General features: G+C 35.6%; 2 protein-coding genes across 12 annotated transcripts; one reads left to right on the top strand and one right to left on the bottom strand.

Annotated features, from left to right (window-relative positions):
* Positions 1-1,803: 1,803 nt before the first annotated feature.
* On the bottom strand, positions 1,804-8,753 carry LOC109013412. Of its 9 annotated transcripts, none has more exons than XR_004798547.1 (7): positions 7,448-8,753; positions 6,187-6,956; positions 6,011-6,100; positions 2,687-3,460; positions 2,374-2,574; positions 2,197-2,296; positions 1,804-2,074 (listed from the first exon to the last, which is right to left on the bottom strand). XR_004798547.1 is itself a non-coding variant. In XM_035686356.1 (6 exons), the coding sequence occupies exons 1-6, from the start codon at positions 7,554-7,556 to the stop codon at positions 2,267-2,269; spliced, it is 1,974 nt and encodes a 657-aa protein (XP_035542249.1). In that variant the 5' UTR covers positions 7,557-8,753; the 3' UTR covers positions 2,175-2,266. The 9 variants fall into 9 exon arrangements, 4 of the variants coding, with proteins under 4 accessions (XP_035542249.1, XP_018851032.1, XP_018851037.1 ...); XR_004798545.1 differs by having other exon boundaries at positions 1,804-2,054; XR_004798546.1 differs by having other exon boundaries at positions 2,209-2,296.
* Positions 8,754-13,496: 4,743 nt separating this feature from the next.
* Positions 13,497-20,963, top strand: LOC109013413 (mitogen-activated protein kinase kinase kinase 1-like). Of its 3 annotated transcripts, XM_035686357.1 has the most exons (9): positions 13,497-14,595; positions 15,858-15,942; positions 16,110-16,172; positions 16,531-16,688; positions 16,991-17,063; positions 17,183-17,242; positions 19,132-19,251; positions 20,211-20,449; positions 20,521-20,963. In XM_035686357.1, the coding sequence occupies exons 1-8, from the start codon at positions 13,643-13,645 to the stop codon at positions 20,421-20,423; spliced, it is 1,725 nt and encodes a 574-aa protein (XP_035542250.1). In that variant the 5' UTR covers positions 13,497-13,642; the 3' UTR covers positions 20,424-20,449; positions 20,521-20,963. The 3 variants fall into 3 exon arrangements, with proteins under 3 accessions (XP_035542250.1, XP_018851040.1, XP_018851039.1); XM_018995495.2 differs by having other exon boundaries at positions 19,141-19,251; positions 20,211-20,963; XM_018995494.2 differs by having other exon boundaries at positions 20,211-20,963.
* Positions 20,964-21,382: the final 419 nt, after the last annotated feature.

Raw genomic sequence — 21,382 nt, 5'->3', positions numbered from 1 at the left:
GAGAAGTGGTAAAATGAAGGGTTGGATTTAAATCTTAAAAATTTTAATGTACCAGCAGCAGCTTCGTCTTTCAAAAAACAACACACGTAGACATCATATCCTTAGATATGATTTGGATCGATGTATTAATAGTAGTGACATGGTTTGTGAATAGTAATATATAAAATTATTTGGATTAAGATGTTTTATTTGATTGTAGAAAATGAGAGAAAAAAAGTTAAAATAAAAATATTATAAAAGTTAAAATATTATTGGAATATAATTTTTTAATGTAGTTTTTGTTTTAAATTTAAAAAATTTATATTTAAGAAAATTGTAATGATTAGATTAACAAATAAAAAAATATTTTATATTTAAATAATATTTTAAAAAATATATAAAAGTTTCTGAAAACCTAAGAATCTATTAATCTCTTCCTCGAACTCAATAATTTTGTTTGAGAAGAGATAGATTGTCAATTCCCTCCTGATCCAATGATGTTGTAAATTTTTTATTTTTTTAAAAATGTTTATGATGATTAAAAAAATACATGAAAAAAAGAAAAGAAAAATAAAAAAATGAAATACATATTCATGACATATTTTCAGGTTACTTTTTTATTAGTTGTAGCAGTTCTCTTTAGTTAATTAAGAATATTATCATATTTAAATTATGTTAAAACTCTAATTATTTATATAGTTATACTTTTTTAAAAATATTTAACAAAATTTCATTATTTATTTAATGATGAAATATTAGTATTTTATAAATGGCTTGGTTATTTTGAAATTAGTGGTACTTGTGTAAAATCCTGTATGGCGTAAGATTTTCTAATTGATAAAAGAAAAGCACGTTTGCCACATCTGTCAAATTGAAGAAAAAAATAAAGTGTAATTTCAAATATTAAAATAGTCTAATGTATAAGAATAAAATTATTATTTATTTATGTTCATCATTTATTATGAAATTTAAATTATATTAAAAATTTAAATTAATTAGATAGTTTTTTTCTCTTAAAAATGTACAATAAAATTTCATCATTTATTTAATGATAAAAAATTAGTATTTTATAAATTAAAGTTGATTTTTAGTATATGATATAATAAACAGTAATAGGATATGCGAAGAAAAAAAAAACAGCTTCTTTATTGATCATTTAAAACTCAAAAATCAATATTTTTTCCACTTTTTCTTTCTTCCTCTCTCTCATTCCCTATGCACGATTGCGGTATTACGTCGTACATTAGCATTCACACAGACAAAAAAAAAAAAAAATCTTTACTGTTCATCGTTCATCATACTGTCGATGAACAGTAATAAAATAAGATAACATTTAAAAAAAAAAACCGGCTGATTTAGATTTACTGTTCACGATGAACAGTAATGAATAGTAACGTTATACGCTCTTTTAAGTATAGGCAGAGAAATTTAAATTATATTAAAAATTCAAATTAATTAGATAGTTTTTTTCTCTTAAAAATGTACAGTAAAATTTCATCATTTATTTAATGATAAAAAATTAGTATTGTATAAATTAAAGTTGATTTTTAGTGTATGATATAATAAACAGTAATAGAATATGCGAAAAAAACATGCGAAGAAAAAAAAAATAACTTCTTTATTGATCATTTAAAACTTAAAAATTAATATTTTTTTCACTTTTTCTTTCTTCCTCTCTCTCATTCCCTATGCACGATTGCGGTATTACGTCGCACATTAGCATTCACACAAATAAAAAAAAAAAATCTTTACTGTTCATCGTTTATCATACAGTTGATGAATAGTAATAAGATAAGATTAAAAAAAAAAAAAAAAAAAGGCAGATTTAGAGTTACTGTTCACGATGAACAGTAATGAATAGTAATAACATTATACGCACTTTTAAGTATATATATATAGGCAGAGAGATATATGGCACTCAACACCAGAGAATCTGGGCATATAACATCCTTCCATGAAAACCCTGTCAACTATGTTTCAAGCAGCAGCATTTTGAACACAGGCCAGTCAGTTGTGTCGTATAAAAAAGCATATGAAGTGATGGCTTTTTTATCCTTGAATTTCCCCTGCTTTCCCTGTAAGAATAAGTAAAAGGCTATAGGAAAAGGGAAAAAAACAAAAAACACGAGATTACTGATATTCTCGCTTTCTTTTCTTTTCTCAGATAACCCAATAAATGATAAGGAGCAATTGACTAGAATGAAAAAGAAACCAAACCCTTCTATTAACCTTAAGCAGGCCTGGCACATCATCAATTGTTGTTGGTACAGCTTGTTCCACATAGCTTTCAGCAAACATCAGCAGCACCAGACATCCACTTCAAAACCAACTTGGCTCAAATCCTCTTCTCAATATGAATCAAAGCCAAAAAATAAAATAAAAAGTTAAAACTACCTCCGCAGTCATACTCAGGTTTCCTAGCTTTTCCCAGACATTTGCCAAATCAAAATTCTTTATCAGCAGCAGACAAGTTCCATTCAGACAAAGCACTGCCCCAACTTTTCTTGTGCGGGTTAAGTGCCACTGATATCTTTTGCCTGCATCCCATGCAGAAGTTTTGATGATGGCTGCAATTTCACATACTGCACAAGAGATCTTACAAAGACGTATTTAGAAGACATCACATTCTAATATTTTCTTAATAAATAAATCACAGAACATGGAAACTTCAAAGGGAAAATAAAGAGAATTCTAGAAGAGCAGTTACCTTCATGTAGAAAGCACTGATCTCCTCCTCTGTAAGGCCTTCATCCTCTCCAGCATTTTCCTCCCACCCAAGTGATCGTAAAAATGCAGCCTCCTCATCTGGATGAAGAATCAAGCCAGGGCTGGAGTGCTCCTCTGAATCTCTCAAACATCTCTGGGACGCATCACAAGCATTGCCACTGTGGGCTATCTCACCCCTTCTTTCAGACAAGTCTGCAACAGAAGTATCCAATGAAAGGGCATCTCTACTCTGAAAAGGGACAGACATATCACGCAAAGCTACCGTGGCCAATTTATCAGAAATCTCTGCAACAGAGACAACCTGGCCAGGATCAGGGACAGCAGAAGAGGGATTCACAGAAGAGTTCTTTCTCGAAAGACTTTTGAAGAAATCATTCCGGCTCTGAGCTTGAGACGATGATTTCCTCTCCAAAGTAGTTCGACTAGCAATTGGCCTGCGCTCAGCACTGGCCGGGCTTAAATTGTTGCTTAAGTTCTTAGAGAGAGAAGACCCAGCAGCAGACGGAGTGAGACCAAGTAGACTATTAGCTACTCTGCTTCGATTAGCAGGACTCGGGCCATTCTTAGCAGTGGAAGAGAAAGAGAAACCATTCAGCTCTCGTGATGAATTGAGGATGCAGAGATTGCCCACAGATATCTTTGTAACATCAGATTTAGCAGACACTCCATGTGGAATTTGATTAATAGGGTGTGAAGAGGGGAATGTATGCTGCTGCCCAATATAGGGTTTTGATTTCTCTGAAGGACTGGGCACCTGAAAGTAATCAAACAAAAATAAGACAACATTACCTTTTTAAGCTTTAGAATGATAACCCAACCCTGCTGCATGGACAATAACAGAATTTACCAGCAGTAAACTTTCTAGATTGTTGCCGTATTTTTTTTTTTTTTAGGGGGGGTCATGTATTGTTATGAATAGTTACTGTCCAAGTCTAGGAAGGAATTGATCAAACCTTTAAGCCAGTAAAACCTAATCAAACCAATTTATAAAAGAAAGGTCTCGGGCTAGAAGTGCCAACAAACAATACTTTTCTCATTACAACCAGCACAATATCTTCAACTATATTATCCTTGCTATGTTTTCACTGTGAAAAAAAATTGAGATATTCCTGATGTGCAATAGATGGCTTAACCCTACCATACACTTTTGCTCGCTGACCTTGAAAGGCTGCTAAAATACAAAGAGCTTGTTATTTGCTAATATCCTCAAGGAGGTGGTGGAATATGCTACCCTTGACAAGCAGCCCAGGAGCACAATCTCTTTAATGCAGATGATGCCACCACCATGACCATTTGGTTCATGTCTTTCCCCCAAAAACATCCCACCATGGCCATGCTCCCCATGATGTCCCACTTGATAATTGGAGACTGTGGATGTGTAAAAAAAGTGGGGAGTCTCTGGATCATCTTCTTCTGTATTGTGAGATTGCCAGAGTGTTATGGGAAGATGTATTCAGACAATTAGGGCTAGCCTGGGTTATGCCTACCACTAGGTTGCGCTTCTAGCCAGTTGGACAAATCTAGGTAGTGTTCCACAAATCACAGTTGTGTGGAAGATGGTTCCTATCTGTATTCTGTGGTGCATATGGCATGAGCATAATGACCAGACATTTGAAGACAAGGAGCGCTCATTGGAAGAGCTTAGACTAGTTTTTGTTAGAACTCTATTTCTATGGTCAAAGCTGTTGATTTCAAAGACCTTGATTTTCATGATTTTCTTGTTTCTATTTCTCACTCCTAGATAGGTGTCACCTCTTGGGCTATACATATTATTATTAATACAATCATTTACTTGTAAATAAAAAATAAAAAATGTAGCCTTCACAATGCCCTTGTTCTTGTGTACCATGACCATGTCCGCCTAAATTTCCTTCTCTATGACCATGCCACCATCTCATGTCCCTCACCATGAGATTGGCGCTCTTAATGTCTCCGGTTGAGATATTACCCTAAAAAATTCAACTATTCCAAATATGACTATCAATACTATATTGTAAGGCCACACAAGTATATCAATTGGTAACTCTCATTTTTGCTCCCCGTGCACCTCTGGGATTAGTTGGGACTTTGTTCTCAAACACCTGGTGCCAATAAAAAAAAATCTCATTTTTGCTCAAACAATACGATGGAAAAAAATTAAAAAATCTGTCTAGTTTGGTTTCGCAACCCAAAGGACATAAGTAAGAAATCACTCAATGTACAAGAGAAATGTAGTAACTGCAAGCAAGCAGAAACATATGGGAATTGGGGTTGGGGGGGTGGGGCACTAGTTCGACAATGGTACTCTTGATTGTTTGAGTAGGTGGGTCACATGAAGAAGCTGGCCCATAAATCCAGTTGCTTATTTGGTGAGGCACCAAATCAATATTATCTCCTTTTTCTGGTTGGTCAAGGGTAAAAACTTCTCTATGTATTCCATTCCCATTGATCCTATTCCGCCAAACAGATCTTTCCTCTCATTCTCTATATCCCATAGGTGTACAGGTGAAATTGTATTTTTTTGTACGTCATGAGGCGAAAAATCTACAAGCCATTATCTTTAAGATTTGACAATCAAAGCAATGGATATATTCTTTTAAGAACCTTTTAGAAATTTAACTACCCCAAGTAAATCTTATTCATAACTCATCTGCATTTGCCAGAGCATAGGCTCATTACCTAAACCACCCAGTCCTATTGAGATTCCAACTTTCAGTTAAAACTCTCTTCTTTCCCTTCTTAAGACGTATCTAGCAAGACTAAGAAGGTAAAGTTGGCATGGCAGTGATATGTCAAAAGACTACGACAGAAAAGTACACATCAGGTAACAGATAAAAGAGGGTGGGGGGTTGGGTTGGCCAACAAAAATGAAATCCTCTCACTTCTTTCTTTTCATTCCAAACAAAGGAGTTCAATTTGAAATGAACAGAATTCCAACTTTTTGCATTTCCGAACACACTCAATGAAATGAAAGAAACTACCATCAATTACACTCAAGTGTATAACTTTAAAAGATCTGTGGGGTAACACATACATTATTGTATGTATATAATCAGTCGTCACAGTATATTATCCTTGGTTGGTCCTAATCGTGGAATGGACACCCAATATTTCAAATGAACTAACGAGTATCCTGATCCTATATCTTAATATCTGACAAGCAAAAATCCTCCACCGAAGTAATTTAATCACAAACATTGATTAAAAGAATTGCCAACAGGAACTGAGGAGTAAAATTTCTTAGACTCAAAATGTGAACGGAAATCTCTATGGTATAGAGCTCTAGGTATTTATAATTACAAAGGAGGGAATCAACAGCTCTTACCAAGGCTTTTGGCATGGAAGGTATCAAGGGAATCAATTGCCTAGATTGCTTCATGGTCAGCTCTTCAAGCCTTTGGTTCCCAATAGATAACTAAATTTAGAATCATATGAACAATATATGAGCGTGAATGTATGATCTAACAAATGCTCAAAAATACAATAAAAAATCCAACTTACTTGAGGAAGTGCACGAGTGGGAGGATGGCCCTGAGCCAATGTTTCAGCCATATTGAGGCCAGTCCCTGTGGTTGGAGACACAGAAGCTGAGCATGCAGAAATTGTTTGTTGACCCAATGCTGTGCCCGTGCTATTGCTTCCAGCAATTGCAGGCATCTCTACTAGAGCCGACTTCCAGCCATCACAACCAATCACGGACAAATTGCCAATTGGCAGACTCTGAATGGCAGTGTTCAAGCCAGAAGATGAGACTCTTCCTATTTCAGAACCACCTTGTCTCTCTTCAGCTAGGAGTGAGGGAAATTCCCGTTCAAATGCACTTTTAATGGTACTGCTAACAACACTACTACCACCAAACAAACCATCACCATTGCTGTGTTTGCTTTTAGCATAATTTGAGTCACCAGCTACTTTCCTGGGCCACGTGTCACCACATTTTCTTGTAATAATAGACTGTGAATGTTGCAAAATATCCTTCTGAGACCTATTTGGTAAGATGCTACCAAGAGGATCAGAATAGTCACGCCACCTGTGGTTACCCAAAACCAACTTGCACTTCTCAGGGTAGTCATCAATGTTCTCCCAATCCCTATAACAGTGGCCTCTGCCAAAACTACTGTAAGACAGTGAGTGGGGAGAACTGTTACTACTATAACTCCGGCGAAAATTGATGGAAGTGGCTTGATCTGAAGCAAATAAATGACCAATTTCATGATCGCCGTCACTCAAGGATGATCTATTTCTTGTGTGCTTCGATATGTGATGATCATCTATTTCAGAAGACATGTGTACATGTTTTAGCTTAGCTCTTATTCATTTGTTCCGGAACATAATAAAAAGAGAAGACAACTAAAATTTCGTATCAAGATTTCATTCACTTCATATAATTAATGGTGATTTCACACTGAAACTGATATATTAATGCCTTATTTTTATCGAAGATTTTTAAGCAACTTCCATACGTTCCCAAAGATGAAAGGAAGCATAAAGTTTGCTGTTTATGAACTCAAGAAAACGTAATAAACCAATATAATAAAGATTAATCCACTAAACAAAGTCTAGCAATACTCATAGGCTCGATACAGATCGAGTATTTGGCCTTTTCTTCTGAGACTAAAACAACAGAAAAATAGGAATCAAAACTTCGTATCCTTCTCTCTCCTTCTAGTCTGTCAAGTTGTCAACAACCATGAAATAATCAAACAGATAAAACAAACACAAGAGAGCACAGGATACGTGAAAGTAAGCAAATGAAAATTACCTGAGTGCAACGAAGATGATGAAAATTGAAGGTCTGTGCCGACCCCACCAGCGACACTTCCACTGTTTTTCAGCCATTCGGGCACTAAAGGGAGCTCACTTCTATCCATAACTTGTCTCAATCATGATCAAAGAAAATTCAACGGACCCCAATTTTTCTTGTGTAAAACTCTCAACTTCCCCTCGATGGTTTTAAGCACTTCTCTAAAGACATAAATAATCACGCAACCTCACTTTAAACTCACTTTCAGTCAACACCAAAGCTCGCTTCGCATATACCCCCAAAGAAAACACGTCAGTGCTGATCTCAATCGAAATTCCAAAACCCAAATTCTTCAAAAGTGTCCTGTACACAGAAATTAGTCTCTCTCTCTCTCTCTCTCTCTCTCTCTCTCTCTCTCTCTAAATGTATATCTATATATATTCGCCTCCCTATACAGTATACACTATATACTATAAATAACAAAGAAATTGGTCAAGAAAACCACAATTCAATAGCAACCCCAATCAATCAAATACTTGAAAAACATCTATAAACTCAAGGAAATGCTTCTAACAAAGAACACTTGGACAGAAAGTGTTTCCAGGAACAAGCAAAATTGGTCAATACGGGCTTCTAAAATCCAAGGAGAACAGACCGAGAAGACGGTCATCTCGGCCAACACTGTTTGAGAAAATGACCAACGCACGTCCCTTAGATGAGCATGAGCGAAACCGAGCTATTCCTGATACATGGGCGAGGACCCACACCAGTTATAGTAAATAACACGAAAACCAAAGCCCAATAATTGCGAGCCCTAGAAAGGCAATAAAACTTCCCTGGACCTAGGGCCTGGACATGGAACAGAGGAGAGAAAGAGAGGCCAGCATGTATCTGTAGAAGGATTGAAGTGACCGAGCACGACTGACGAGCCGTTGGAAAGAAAGAACCGATGAGATCAATCAAACTCGCGTGTAACGGAGCCCCCAATCATGCGCTTCTCGAGGCTTCGCACCCATCTCAATGCGAAGCAGTGCGACGCAGCGAATCAGCAAGAACAAGCCAATAAGAACTGCGTGAAGGAAGGCAAAAGAGGTTTCTTTCGAAATCTAGAGACCAGAAAAGAGAAGTGCGGAGTTCATAACAAAAAACAAAAGTAATTCGAGTCTGAGATTAGGTTCCAGAGAGAGAAACGAACGAAGAGTTGGAAGGCACTCTTGAGAGTCTCGAATCCTCGATCTGCTTTGCTTATGCCGCGACGGGCGGGAGAGGGAGGGAAGATTAGAGAGCAAGTTTTGTGTGTGAACAGTGTGTGTTAAGTGTTGGAGGTTGGCTAAACGACTGCCTTTTGTCCAAGTCTACTACTTGCTTTTTAAAAAGCTAACACAGACGTACGACGCCGCTTTCATCGTCTCGATCCCAAAATCATATATTAGTTTGATCCAACTTTCCAATTCCATCTTAATTTATTATTATAATTTTTTTAAATTTTAAAATATTATTATTATAATTAATTTAATTTTTTTAACAATAGTTTTTTAGTTTTTTTAATGATTAAGAAAATATTATTTAATAATATTATGAATTTTTTTTTAATATTTAAACGTATTAAAAAAATAATGTGAAAAAATTGTCAAACAAAAAAACAAAAAAAAAATTTAAAAAAACCAATCGGGCAAAAAAATCGAGAGCCCAAAACGAGCTCCCTAGCATTGGTAAATAAAAAAATCTATTCATCATTTATTTTTTCATCATTCTCTCATCATCTCTTGATGTAACATTAGATGATAGGTTCACAAATAAAATATAATAAATAATCTCCGATCATTTAATACCACATCATAGAATAATAAGAGGATTATGAGAATTAAGATGATAAGTAGCATTAATCGTAATAAATATATTATATTCGATTTTTTAATATTTATCAATTCCATTTTTAGCTTGTTTGATTACTCAGTTCAAATAAAATGAGATATTTTATTAAAAGTTGAATAAAATATTATTATAGTATTATTTTTTATTTTAAAAATTGAAAAAATTAAATTATTTATTATATTTTGAGAAATTTAAAACAAAAATGAAATTTTTTTGAGCTTTGTGAAAATGAGAAACTACTTCAAATTTTGGATTTGTATACATATTTTTAAAAAAATCATATGTATAAATCGATGTAGATAAATACATATTCACATTGTTGATATGGCATAATTTAATTTATTAAATAAATATCAAATTATTTTCAAATAAATTATGAAACCAAACACAGCCCTAAGCCCTTTATCTCCGGCATCACCTACCAAGAATGTGTGCAAGGTGAACTTCGGCCGAATGGCCTGTGTTTCCACTATTTTCTCATCTACCAACAAACTATAGTCCATATGTAACTATAATAATAATAAAATAAAATAAAAACAGTGATATATATACACGTGTGTAGGCAAATAACGGCATATTTAATGATTAGAAATTAAAAATACCAACGTATATTTGCATGTTTTTAGCACATAGTTTATATCCTAAACTCTTTTATCTCTTAATAAGAAAGATTTGTTTGGAGAATTAGATGATATGAGAAATTTATGAATAATAGTAAGATAGTTTGTGAATAGTAATTTTTTTTTTTTTTTAGTAAACGGGTGTTAACCTTTATTAAGAGAGGACTTACAAAGTTGATTTGAAAAACAAATCAATTACAATCGTTAATATCTTCCCAGTACACTTTCGTGACTGACATGGTCTAGTCCAGACAGTAAATCTCTAAAGACCTAGATTTTTAGAGAAAATACCACATCTGTCCGCGATAGAGAATATAAAGCCCCATACCCCGTCTAAGCAGGGTAGGGTATACCAAACCCCAACAACCCTGTCAACGCGGAGGGGGGACTAATATTCCATTCGGACCAAAATCCGAAGGTACTAATTTTTTTAAGATTTTTATTAACCTAGAAACTACATTACACAAAGAAAACTACAAAGAAAAATACTGCAACAAAAGAAAACGGAACACAAAGGCTGATGTGGCGCGTGCAGTACACGTGCCACTCTGGGAAGGGAACCGCCAGTCGACCTTAGAGATCTCGGACTCACAGACTCCAGAAACGCTGCGCGTGGTGTTGGCAGAGGGCTCCCGAGTGGTGCGTGAAGGCCACGCGCCAAACGACGCCGAAACTTTGAGCCGCGCGTGCGGGCTATTCACCACTCCGATTGTTGCGGCACTCAGTGGTCTTTAAGATCGGTGGTAGGGCATCACCATGGCTGGGCGCGTGCTGGCCTGTGCCGGCGGGAAGACCCAAATCAGCGATTCACTCTTATTTTGTCTGAAAATATATAAAAACACAAAACAAAGACTACATATAAGAGAATAGATGGAGGAGGAGGAGGAGGGAGAGAGGGGAAGGGAGCCGAAGCTCCCACCCCTCAAGCCAAATCTGTGAAGGAGTAATTAAATAATTTGAGAATGTTTTATGGGGTTTTAGGAAATAAAATAACAAATTTGAAGAAAAAATATTATTAAGTTAAAATATTGTTAAAATATTATCTTTATTTTTAAATTTAAAAAAGTTAAATTGTTTCTTATTTTTAATTTGAAATTTTTAGAAACTTGTAATGATTAGTTTGCGAGTGTTTATATTTGAGTAATGTTTGAGAAATAGATGATATGAGATGATATGAGATATGATGAGATATAAACTACTTCCAAACATCCCCTTAATCGAGCAACGCATTATTGTAACATACATCTAGTGCTTATAAGTTCAGGAATCAGGATAGGTGTAGTTAACCTCTTCAATCCGCAAGTTCCACGAGACTAATACATGATATCTTCGTCATTTCATATTCGAGAAGTGTTTTATTCATAAAAATATTTTATAAAAATAAACTTATAAGCTGACATGATTTAATATGGTACGTTAAAATATAACTTTACTTTTATTTTAAAATATATATAATGTATCACATAAAATCACGCTAATTTATGAGATTTTTTTTAAATATCTTAATGGCTATAATATTTATCTTCATGTTAAATTGACAAGTAAAATAATTAAATTATATAACATTTTAAACTAAATAAATACTATTTATTTCGTTCTATAAATTAAACACCAAAGTCAAACTCACTCATGATCAAGTGTATATTTTTTTATTGAGTAATGTTACATATAGTCTTCAAATGAGGATTATATTATAAATCTATTTAATTTTATCTTTAAATTTTTTTAAAATTATAATAATATTTTTATTAAAATGATAATTTTTTTCTATTTAATGATGGATTTGTATATGTAATTTTTATTTAAAGATTGTAAATAGAATTTCTCTATCTTATTAGAGGGTAGTGAGAAATTGCCATCCTTCGTGATTCACGTTCAAATGGGGAATTTATACCATCCATTCTCACCTTTTTATTTTTTATTTTTTACACAAAAATTAAAATTTATAAGATAACGTGGAGAAGTATCTGATTTTATCAACAATCACGTGTTCACGTACTTAAGTAAATATGAGCATGAATATTCCCATGGGATTCCTAATGTTGATGATAGAGAGCGACGGCGTGCCACTTGGCAACACACCAGAGAAGAATAATATGATGAGCGTCTGGACAATGGAAAAAGTCGTTCCAGTAAATGCAATCCCACAGAAACAGAAACAGAAACGTTTTTTTTTCCTGAAGTAGACAGAAACATAGTCTATCAACGTTTCTCTTCCTCCCTCCATCGTAACGTGCACTTGTCTATGTCATTGAGAAATATCCATACGAATAATATAAATATATAGAAAAAGAATATTGTTTATTACAATTATAAATTTAATAAATTTAATTTATAAGTCGGGTAGATAAAATATTTTGGGAGACACTTGGGACCGATTAGATGTCGCATGTTCTTTTACACCAGCAAATAAGCAACTCTCACGTATGACTTTCAATAGTATTGAGAAAAGACCCACATGCAACAGATCACAATTTTTGTGTTCTCCTAAGTATTGTGTGCTCAAGATATCTCTCTTATGTTATATTCTCTCTCCTCCCTTCCTCCCCCGTTAGCCTGCTCTTGCCGTCCTTCGAAATCTCCTTGTTGGTTGAATAAATTTGTAGCTCTATGAGATTAGATAAACTAAATTTTGATTTGGTAATTTTTGTTTGGTTGTTGAAAAAATGTGAGAAATTATGAGCCTCTAATTCAAAATGATTTTTGGGAAATATCATACACAAAACCTTCCAAACCCTAATTTATCTTATCTATATGCTCACGATCCCCCTCATCATTATCTTGTAGAGAAGTTCAATAAATTACCATGTTAGGAACCCTAATTATAGTTTGAGTTTTGGTGGATTTAATAGGCTATTTCTTATGAATCCTGCAAAACACAATATAAGATTTAGTGCTAATGGTCAGCATAAGAATAATAGAAGAATCTTAAAACACAATACAATAGGGCGTATGGGAGAGAATAGAGAAAGGAAAAAGGGGTGAGGAGAGAAATAAGAGAATCGAGATGGGAGAAGAAAATAATAATCGGGAGGGGAGAGAAAGAATAGAGAATCGAAATGGGAGAGAATAATCGGGAATTGAAAAGGGAGAGGGATAATCATGAAGAGGAGAATTAAAATGGAAGAAGAGAATCAGAGATTGAAAGGGAAGAGGAGAATAGGGAGGGGAGATAAGAGGAAAAAGAATAAAGTTAATTCAATAAGATGTAATACATTGTAAAACAAATATATTTTAAACATGTTAAAATCCGGCTAGTGTGAAAATGAGTATCGTACTAGACCGTTTATGTGTTTTTCTCAAATATTTAATAAAGAAAAATATTTTCATGTGACATATGATTTGATAGAAAAATTTATTAATCAAATCTTATTATATATATATTTATATTAAAAATAGAACACTAATGTATTTAGAAATAGAAAATGATTTATAAATAATATTTTTTATAATATCTTGTATAATTATATTTTAAATGAAGAATATTTTTATAATATTATTATGTATTATATTGTATAATATATTGGGAATATCGTTACTCTTTTAGAAGCACAGCGAAGTTGGAACGACTGGTCACGCCGATGCTTTAAACGACAATTATCTCTGTCTCCATATCCATTGTACGCTTTCCACCAGGACCACCTCTCCCTCCCTCCCTCCCTCTCTCTCTCTCTCTCTCTCTCGACGGTTATTCCTTCCATCTTCAGAAACAGAGGGCATGGGCTCCAAGCAAAACCGTCTAAGACCCAAACTCGAGCGCCGAAACGCTATCAGGAACGTCGACTACTACGCGCCGCCGTCCCCTTCCTCGACATTCGACCATGACCAGTCTTCGTCGGCCTCCGGTCTCCGGTCTCGCTCTCTCGACCTCTACGCGAAACAAACTAGCTTTCGAGTCAGAGGCATAGAAGGCGAATTTGAACTCATTTGCCGCTCTTTAGGGCTTTCCGGTCCCGACGACTTCTCTATCCCTGCCGCCGCCTGGGAGGCCCAAAAGGCCCGCTCTTCCTCTGACCTCGCCTCCCGCTCTCGCCTCCGAGATCACACCTCTTCCGCTAAACCGGCTCAACCGGAGCCCGAAGACGATTTTTCAGCTGAATTTCAAGCCAGGGTTAGACTCAGTGCGGAGTGCGCCAACGCCGCCAAGCAGAGTAGTTCGAGTTCGGCTAAACTCGAGAGCAGACTTAAGGTTATTTCTGATTCGGTTACTGTGGGGCCAAGTGGAGGAATCAAGGGCTCCCGGCCTCCGTTCCTGAGTCCGCCGCCGGTGATGATGCGTCCAATGGTGGATAACGTGAGCTCCACTTGGGATATACTAAATTCATTTGCTCCTCGAGACGACGTCGTTTCCAATCCGCCTAGTCGCGATGTGGATGTTAGCTTTTCGGATGAAGACGATGTAATTGAAGAGAATGGGGAGTCTAGTGGGGAAATTGGCAAGAGGAAAGAGTCGGACGAGGAGACCGACTGTCGTTTCCAATCTTGTTCTCCTAGATCGGATGATAATAGTAATGCTAATGATGATCACGAGGCTACTATCCATGCATCTAGCGTGATTATGGTGTATACCATTTCACCCAGTGGACAGTTCAGACGCTCCATTACGTCGTGGCAAAAGGGTGAACTTCTGGGAAGTGGGTCTTTCGGAACCGTGTATGAGGGCTTCACTGAGTAAGCGATGAAACTTCCTACTCTATGATTTGGATTAAGCGATGAAACTTATTAGTCTATGATTTGGAATTTTTTTCGTAGCTCTTGTGCTAGTTTTACTCTATTCAAAGATGGTTTCAGTAGAAATTGGGGAATGGGCGTCGGCAAGTGGATTGACAACGTGGATGCCATTAAATGTATTAGTTGTTAACCCTTTGTCTTATAAAATGCAATGACGGGGTTAAAAAAGCATGAAAAAGTTTAAGGTCAAGATTGTGTGTGCCGGGCGAACAGTTGTTAAGAGCGATTTGTTGCAACTTGATCGGTTTCAGGTTGAGCTATATAGTCAGGACGCTAGACTTGTAAAGTTGTAGTGGAACTTATAAGGTCACCTGTAAAGGATTGATCTGTAATCACGTAATAGGGTGAATTGAACCGAGGATAATTCCATTGGTGGTTAGTTATGTCTTATACTTTGGAAGGAAGTTTCCTAAGATGGGAGAGCAATTTAAGTGCATTGGAAGTAAGACAGGAATTTTGAATTTAGGATTAATCCCTAGCTTCATAAAGATAGAATAATATCGGAAGTACTCGTATGGTAACGATACATCCTCTGATCTGTTAGTTTATTGGTTCATAGTCGGATTTTGTTGTTAGATTTGGAAATTACCTTCGCGTTTTAAATTCCATTGCCTCTCTATTTTTCTACCAAGCGTCGAAAGTGGTGGAAAAGATGTTGTGGCATAACTCAACTGAACTTTAGATGAACTTCTTAATAGCGTTTCATAGCGTCCTTTGCTGGAAAAGTTAAGATTCTTGTGGATAATCAATCATCTCTAGAGAAGTAATCAGGACTGGAGTTAAGCTGTTGTAGGGTATGGGACTAGGTGCTGCCCAAGGGGCCGAGTTGCTGCACCTCAAATCATACGTAGTTACTCGAATATTTATAACGCTGACTTCATGAAAAGAAAAATGGAACCCACCATTTAAGATGTCTCCTCGAATAGATAACCAGATTTTTTTTCCAGTACCTTGACTTTTGTCTTATTTTACTTTCCATCTTTAGCAAAGTGATTTTTTTCTCGTACCTGTCTCTACTATATTCATTTTTTAAACAAACCATTTTTTTATAATCTCGGAGTTTGGGTATGAAACCTCAAAAACTTATAAGCAGTTAATTCTGATTGACTGTTGTTACTTGCTATTTTTTCAGCTTTTCCGTCTACCCCGCCTCTGTTTCTCTGTCTGTCTCTCTCTCACACGTCTCTAGTATTTTTCTGCAGAGATGGCTTCTTTTTTGCTGTAAAGGAGGTTTCCTTGCTGGATCAAGGAAGCCAGGGCAAGCAGAGCATTTTCCAACTTGAGCAGGTGAAAAAGAGTTAGTCTAGTTCTAGTAGTCATTACCTGTGGATCATTGTTCCTTCTTTTGCTTTCCACATAAAAAAGTTAATTCCAATTCAATACTTCAATTAGTCTCCAAAGCTATTACTTCATATTGGTAATAATTTTCCTAACACCCTGGTTACTTGCTTCAGGAGATTTATCTTCTAAGTCAATTTCAACATGATAATATAGTTCAGTATCTCGGTACAGACAAGGTTTGCTTCTTCTGTGTTACTTAATTTATTTTTTCTTTCCAATGTACATTCTGGGAATTAGAATCACAGTTTCCTGCTTATAGAACATTTTCTTGACCATCACATCTATGATGAATCTGCAGGAAGGTTAATGCAATCCCTATCATCTCTGGGCGTTGTGATGCTTTTTCTTTATTTGCAGTTAAAGCATTTTATTGATTCAACACTTTTTCTTTACCATCTACGTGGCTTTATGTTGTTATGTAAAATTCTTTATTTTCTGTTTTGATTCTTTTGTCTCTAGTTGTAATCTCTTGACAGAAATTTGTGTTCAAGTCAGGGAAGCTTTTCTTTCTTATTTATTAAATGATCATTCCAGGATGAAAGTAAGCTTTATATCTTCCTTGAGCTTGTAACAAAAGGCTCACTTGCAAGTCTTTACAAGAAGTATCAGTTGAGGGATTCTCAAGTCTCTGCTTACACAAGACAGATCCTGAATGGATTGATGTATCTTCATGATCGGGATGTGGTTCACAGGTGATACTGATTATTACAACCAATTTTTTGGATATTTTCTTATCATAAATTTTGTAGTTGGTATCCTCCTCGATCTCATAGCTCACTAAGTTATTGTATTGCTGACCGCATGTTTAGGTTTCTAGGAGAAAATATTTGTAATTAGCTATGTTAAGTTATATAATTGGGTGAAATCTGATTATAATAACCATCTGTTACAGATGTTTGAACCAGAACATGGTGAAGGACTTTCTTTCCATATTTTGAATAGCTTGCGGATTTGCTTTCTACTAAAACTTTTATTTTCCTCTTCAATTTCCAAGGGATATAAAGTGCGCTAACATATTGGTGGATGCAAGTGGATCCGTAAAACTAGCAGATTTTGGGTTGGCAAAGGTACCTCTGTTCAGTAGAATTGCTGTCCCCTCCTCCCACTCCTCCCCTCCCCTCCCCTCTTACTCTTTTGGTTTATAGAACTAGCTGACAATAAACTACTTTGTTGTTTTTCTTCTCAGGCAACCAAATTGAATGACGTCAAGTCTTCCAAAGGGACTGCATTCTGGATGGCCCCTGAGGTTTGCCTCCTTTCTATTGAAATATATTTTTACTGCACATTTTAGACTATGCAATTAGGGATGCCACCTACCCCTACGCATTTTGCTGCTGAGGCCATTGGTTGCGTATACTTGTGTGTAACACACATGTGTAACTATACTATCATACAAAGCCAAGCATTTGAGTTGTGTTATGCTCACAACTTATGGCATGCGTCAAATAGCCAAACTCTTTTTAACTTTTCAGTTATTATGGGTAAATGATGCATGCCATAACTAGTTATTTCAGTTTTCTAAGGTTGTGTATTCCCTTGGAAAAGTATTTGGAAAGTGAAAGTACCTTCTAAGGTTGCTTTTTTCTGTTGGGTGGCTACTTTGGGCAAAATATTGACTACTAATAATCTTTAGAAGGAGAGGTTTGTTTATTGCTGGTTGGTGTGTTTTGTGCAAAAGGGATGGTGAGTCTGTAAATCACATTTTCCTTCACTGCGAAGTGTCAAGATTCTTGTGGGACGTGGTTTTGAGTTGGACAGGATTACATTGGGTAATGCCCAGGGAAGTGGTGGATTTAATGGTAGGGTGGAAGGGTGTGAAGGGCTGTAAGAAGGCGGTGAGTGTTTAGAAAATGATTTCTCTTTGTCTTATGTGGTGCATTTGGCTCGAAAGAAATGAGAGATGCTTCAAAGATAGAGAACGTTCTTTGGGAGATCTTAGGGTTTTTTTCTTGAGTACTTTGAGTTCTTGGGCTAAAGCTTTTGTAATGGCAGATAATTTTCTGCATCTGTTTTAGCTTTATGGTGTTAGTTTCTTTTTGTTTCTGGAAGTTGTAGGTATTTCCTTTGTATACGTCCTGTGTACTAGGGCTTATGCCTATTTCTTTGAATAAAATTATTACTTATAAAAAAAAGAAGTTATTATTTCAGTTTTCTACAATAGGCCCAGAAATTTCAGTCTTCTAACTTTTTTTTTTTTCTTTTTGTGTCCCCAAGTTATGATATCTCTCTTCATTATGATAACTCTTCAAGAAAAGTAAACAAAAAACACATGAAAGAGATCATTTACATTTTGAGAATTACCCACCAAACATAACATTGGGCCTGGAAAAATAGTCAGACATGCAGACCAAAAGTAGAAGATGTACCTGAAAAGGTCCATCCACAACACAAAACCCACCACTCCAACCAAGCCCACCTTCCGATTTTGATCCTTCTTAACCCCCCCCCCCCCCAACACATGCAGAGCAACACTGTCACCCATAAAGTCAATCTGTTTTTTTATTTTTTTTTTATTTTCTCGCAAGATCTTGAAAACACCAAATGGGACTCTGTTCATACCCGTCACCTCCACCACCTCTTCTTGTTCTGTGCCAACAAGTGCCTGAATCAGGTCCTCCTGGATGATGAAAGATTGAACCATGTCTGTATACTTCCCGTGTACATAGGATATGCCTCTTTCATTCGTATATATAATATTGATCTCTTATTTATCAAAAAAAAAAAAAAAAAGATTGAACTGTGGTATGCTGGCTGGATATAAAAAATTATCGGTTGCTCGACCTCAACCCCACCCACAATCATAGCCTGAGACTCATTCATGGAACCTGGATGGCACTGGTGATATTTTCAAATGCTGATTGCCGAATGCAAATTTGCATACTTAAAATACTTGGTAACTCAATGGTCTGTTGCTTAATCCTGGCCTGTATAGATTATTAATATTGAAAACTTTTCTTACTTCAATAATTTTTACTTTGTTATTGTGTGACTAAACAAGTTTCTAGTGTATATTTTTACGAGGCTACCTTTGTATTTATGTGCTTGGACCTAGCATTCTCCATGCATGCTTATCTATATTGTGTATATTATTATTCATAAAAAAATATTGTGTAATCAGGATTAACCAATGAGCAGCAATTGCAGGTTGTTAATCTAAAAAACCACGGCTATGGGCTTGCAGCTGATATATGGAGCCTTGGATGTACTGTTTTGGAGATGTTGACTTGCCAGGCACCGTACTCTCACTTGGAAGGCGTATGTATAACATTTCATATATATGGAGCATTACTTAAATCTTCCCCTGTTATCGTCGTTTAGTATGGTCATAAATCTAGTTTTTTAAATTTTTTATATCTGTTAGTTTATGTCATCTATAAGAGGTCAAGTTGATTTCAAACTCACTAATGACGACTCGTTACATTGGCTGAAACCTTGTCACAAAACGACCTTATTACGAAGAAGTTGGCCTTAAGAAGATAAGATGGGATTAGAAAGAAAAAGAAATACGTCGTCGGGATGTTAGTTGACATGCATTGGAATTATGTTTGGGTATTCCAGCTATCTCATACTCTCATGCCCATGCCCCTGTTTTTTAAATCATTTTTTTAAATTTTTTTTATACCAGTTAGTATAGGAATGCCTGACATTGAAATGTTCCAATTTAGTTTAGGTTTGAATAGTGAGTTGAGATGAAATGAGATGGGATGGGATGAGTTAAGATGAAAGTTAAAAGTTGAATAAAATATTATTAGAATATTATTTTTTACTATTATTATTATTTTGAGATTTGAAAAAGTTGAATTATTTATTGTATTTTATTTGGAAATTTGTGAAAGTTGTAATGATGAGATAGGATGAGATGGGTTGAGAGTGTTTCTCAATCCAAACTGAGCATTCAGCAATTAGAGGCTGTACAATTGTTAGACTGGAGTTGTTCCCGTAAGAAAGGAACTTCAATATGGAGAGATAAATAAAAAGGCAAAAAATCAATTTTTTAGTGGAGTTGTGTCGGAAAGAAAGACTCCACGGAATTATACAGTGCTCGATCATGTAAAAGCATTCATTTCAATTGCCATGTAATTCCAGATGTAATCCTAGAAAATCTAGTCGAATGTCTAGCGCTCTCAGTTTTGCTAATAATATTGGAGCATTGTAGCCATCTCTGGAGGTGGATCTGGAAAATTTTTGTAACGATAGATTTTTCTGTGTGACAGATGCAAGCACTATTTATGATTGGCAGGGGTAAACCTCCTCCAGTTCCTGATTCCTTATCAAGAGATGCCCGTGATTTCATCCTCAAATGCATACAAGTTAACCCCAATGATCGGCCTACTGCAGCTCAGCTATTGGACCATCCATTTCTGAGAAGACCTCGTCAAAATTCCATCGGCCCTGCTTCTCCTCACTTTCGTGGCATGCGGTCCTAAAAGATCAGTGATGTTCTAGTTGAATTGTCGGTAATCCTGCCAGCCAATGCAGTTAACAATATTTGGCCGTCGGCTTAAGAACTCACCTTGTTTGCAGTTTTGTGGAAGACCGGGAGTGCTGCTTGATGCTTGCAATGTGGCTCAAATATTAGTGGGGGAGATCCATGAAGTATGGAAACTCGGAGCAGAATGGTGGTTAGCCCTGTTGGCTGTTAATATTGCCTTTGGAGCCCTGAGCAATTGCATCAATTTCAGAATGGTGACTCGGAGCTGAAAGGCTGGCTGGAGGATCAACCTTCATACAACCATTTTTGTTGTTTTCAACTGTCATTTTTTTTTTTTTTGGGTTTTTCCTTGTGAAACAGAGCCACCATGTTTGTAATTATAAGTAATTTTAGAATTAGTTTGATGCATGTAGGTGTTTGGGAAAAAGGAATTTTTTTGCCAATGAAATGTACATATATTTTTTAATTGTATGTATATATATCTCATATATAATAAGTGCCAATAAGCAGGCAGCTGTCGTCTACTATTTTTTTTCATTTTGCCCCTCCTTTTCTATTCATTTTCCGTTTATGTCCTCCTTTTGTTGTGCAATACTTTTTTCCAGAATTACCCCTGCTTTTATATTTATTTTTCCATTCTAACCTTGATTTCTGTTTTCTTCTGTTCTCAAATTTACAGTTTTATCCTTCTTTTTCTTTTTTATAATTGCTTTATTTTTTTTTATATCTTTCGTTCTATAAACAGAGTGGGTCGTTCTTTATATGCAATATATAGATGAAATGTTATATAATATATATAGATGCACTTACTCTATTTATATATAGCACTCATTATTTATATGCAATATATAAATATTTGGATTTACATCTTAGGTATAATATCTCAGATTTCAGATTTAAGATAATAACAAAAAATAATAAATAAATCTGCACATCTGACATGCAAATAATATT

Source organism: Juglans regia, chromosome 16 (assembly GCF_001411555.2).
Source record: "Juglans regia cultivar Chandler chromosome 16, Walnut 2.0, whole genome shotgun sequence".
Taxonomy (NCBI): domain Eukaryota; kingdom Viridiplantae; phylum Streptophyta; class Magnoliopsida; order Fagales; family Juglandaceae; genus Juglans; species Juglans regia.
Note: the sequence above shows the minus strand (reverse complement) of the source record. Positions and strands in the feature narration are given on the sequence as shown.

Coding starts and splice junctions, on each gene's coding strand:
- LOC109013413 (XM_035686357.1), top strand. CDS start 13,643: ATGGGCTCCAAGCAAAACCGTCTAAGACCCAAACTCGAGCGCCGAAAC. Junction 14,596..15,857: donor GTGTATGAGGGCTTCACTGA/GTAAGCGATGAA, acceptor ATTTTTCTGCAG/AGATGGCTTCTTTTTTGCTG. Junction 17,243..19,131: donor CATTCTGGATGGCCCCTGAG/GTTTGCCTCCTT, acceptor ACCAATGAGCAG/CAATTGCAGGTTGTTAATCT.
- LOC109013412 (XM_018995487.2), bottom strand. CDS start 7,556: ATGGATAGAAGTGAGCTCCCTTTAGTGCCCGAATGGCTGAAAAACAGT. Junction 6,957..7,447: donor ATCATCTTCGTTGCACTCAG/GTAATTTTCATT, acceptor CTTCTGAAATAG/ATGATCATCACATATCGAAG. Junction 3,461..6,010: donor CTTCCATGCCAAAAGCCTTG/GTAAGAGCTGTT, acceptor GATTACTTTCAG/GTGCCCAGTCCTTCAGAGAA.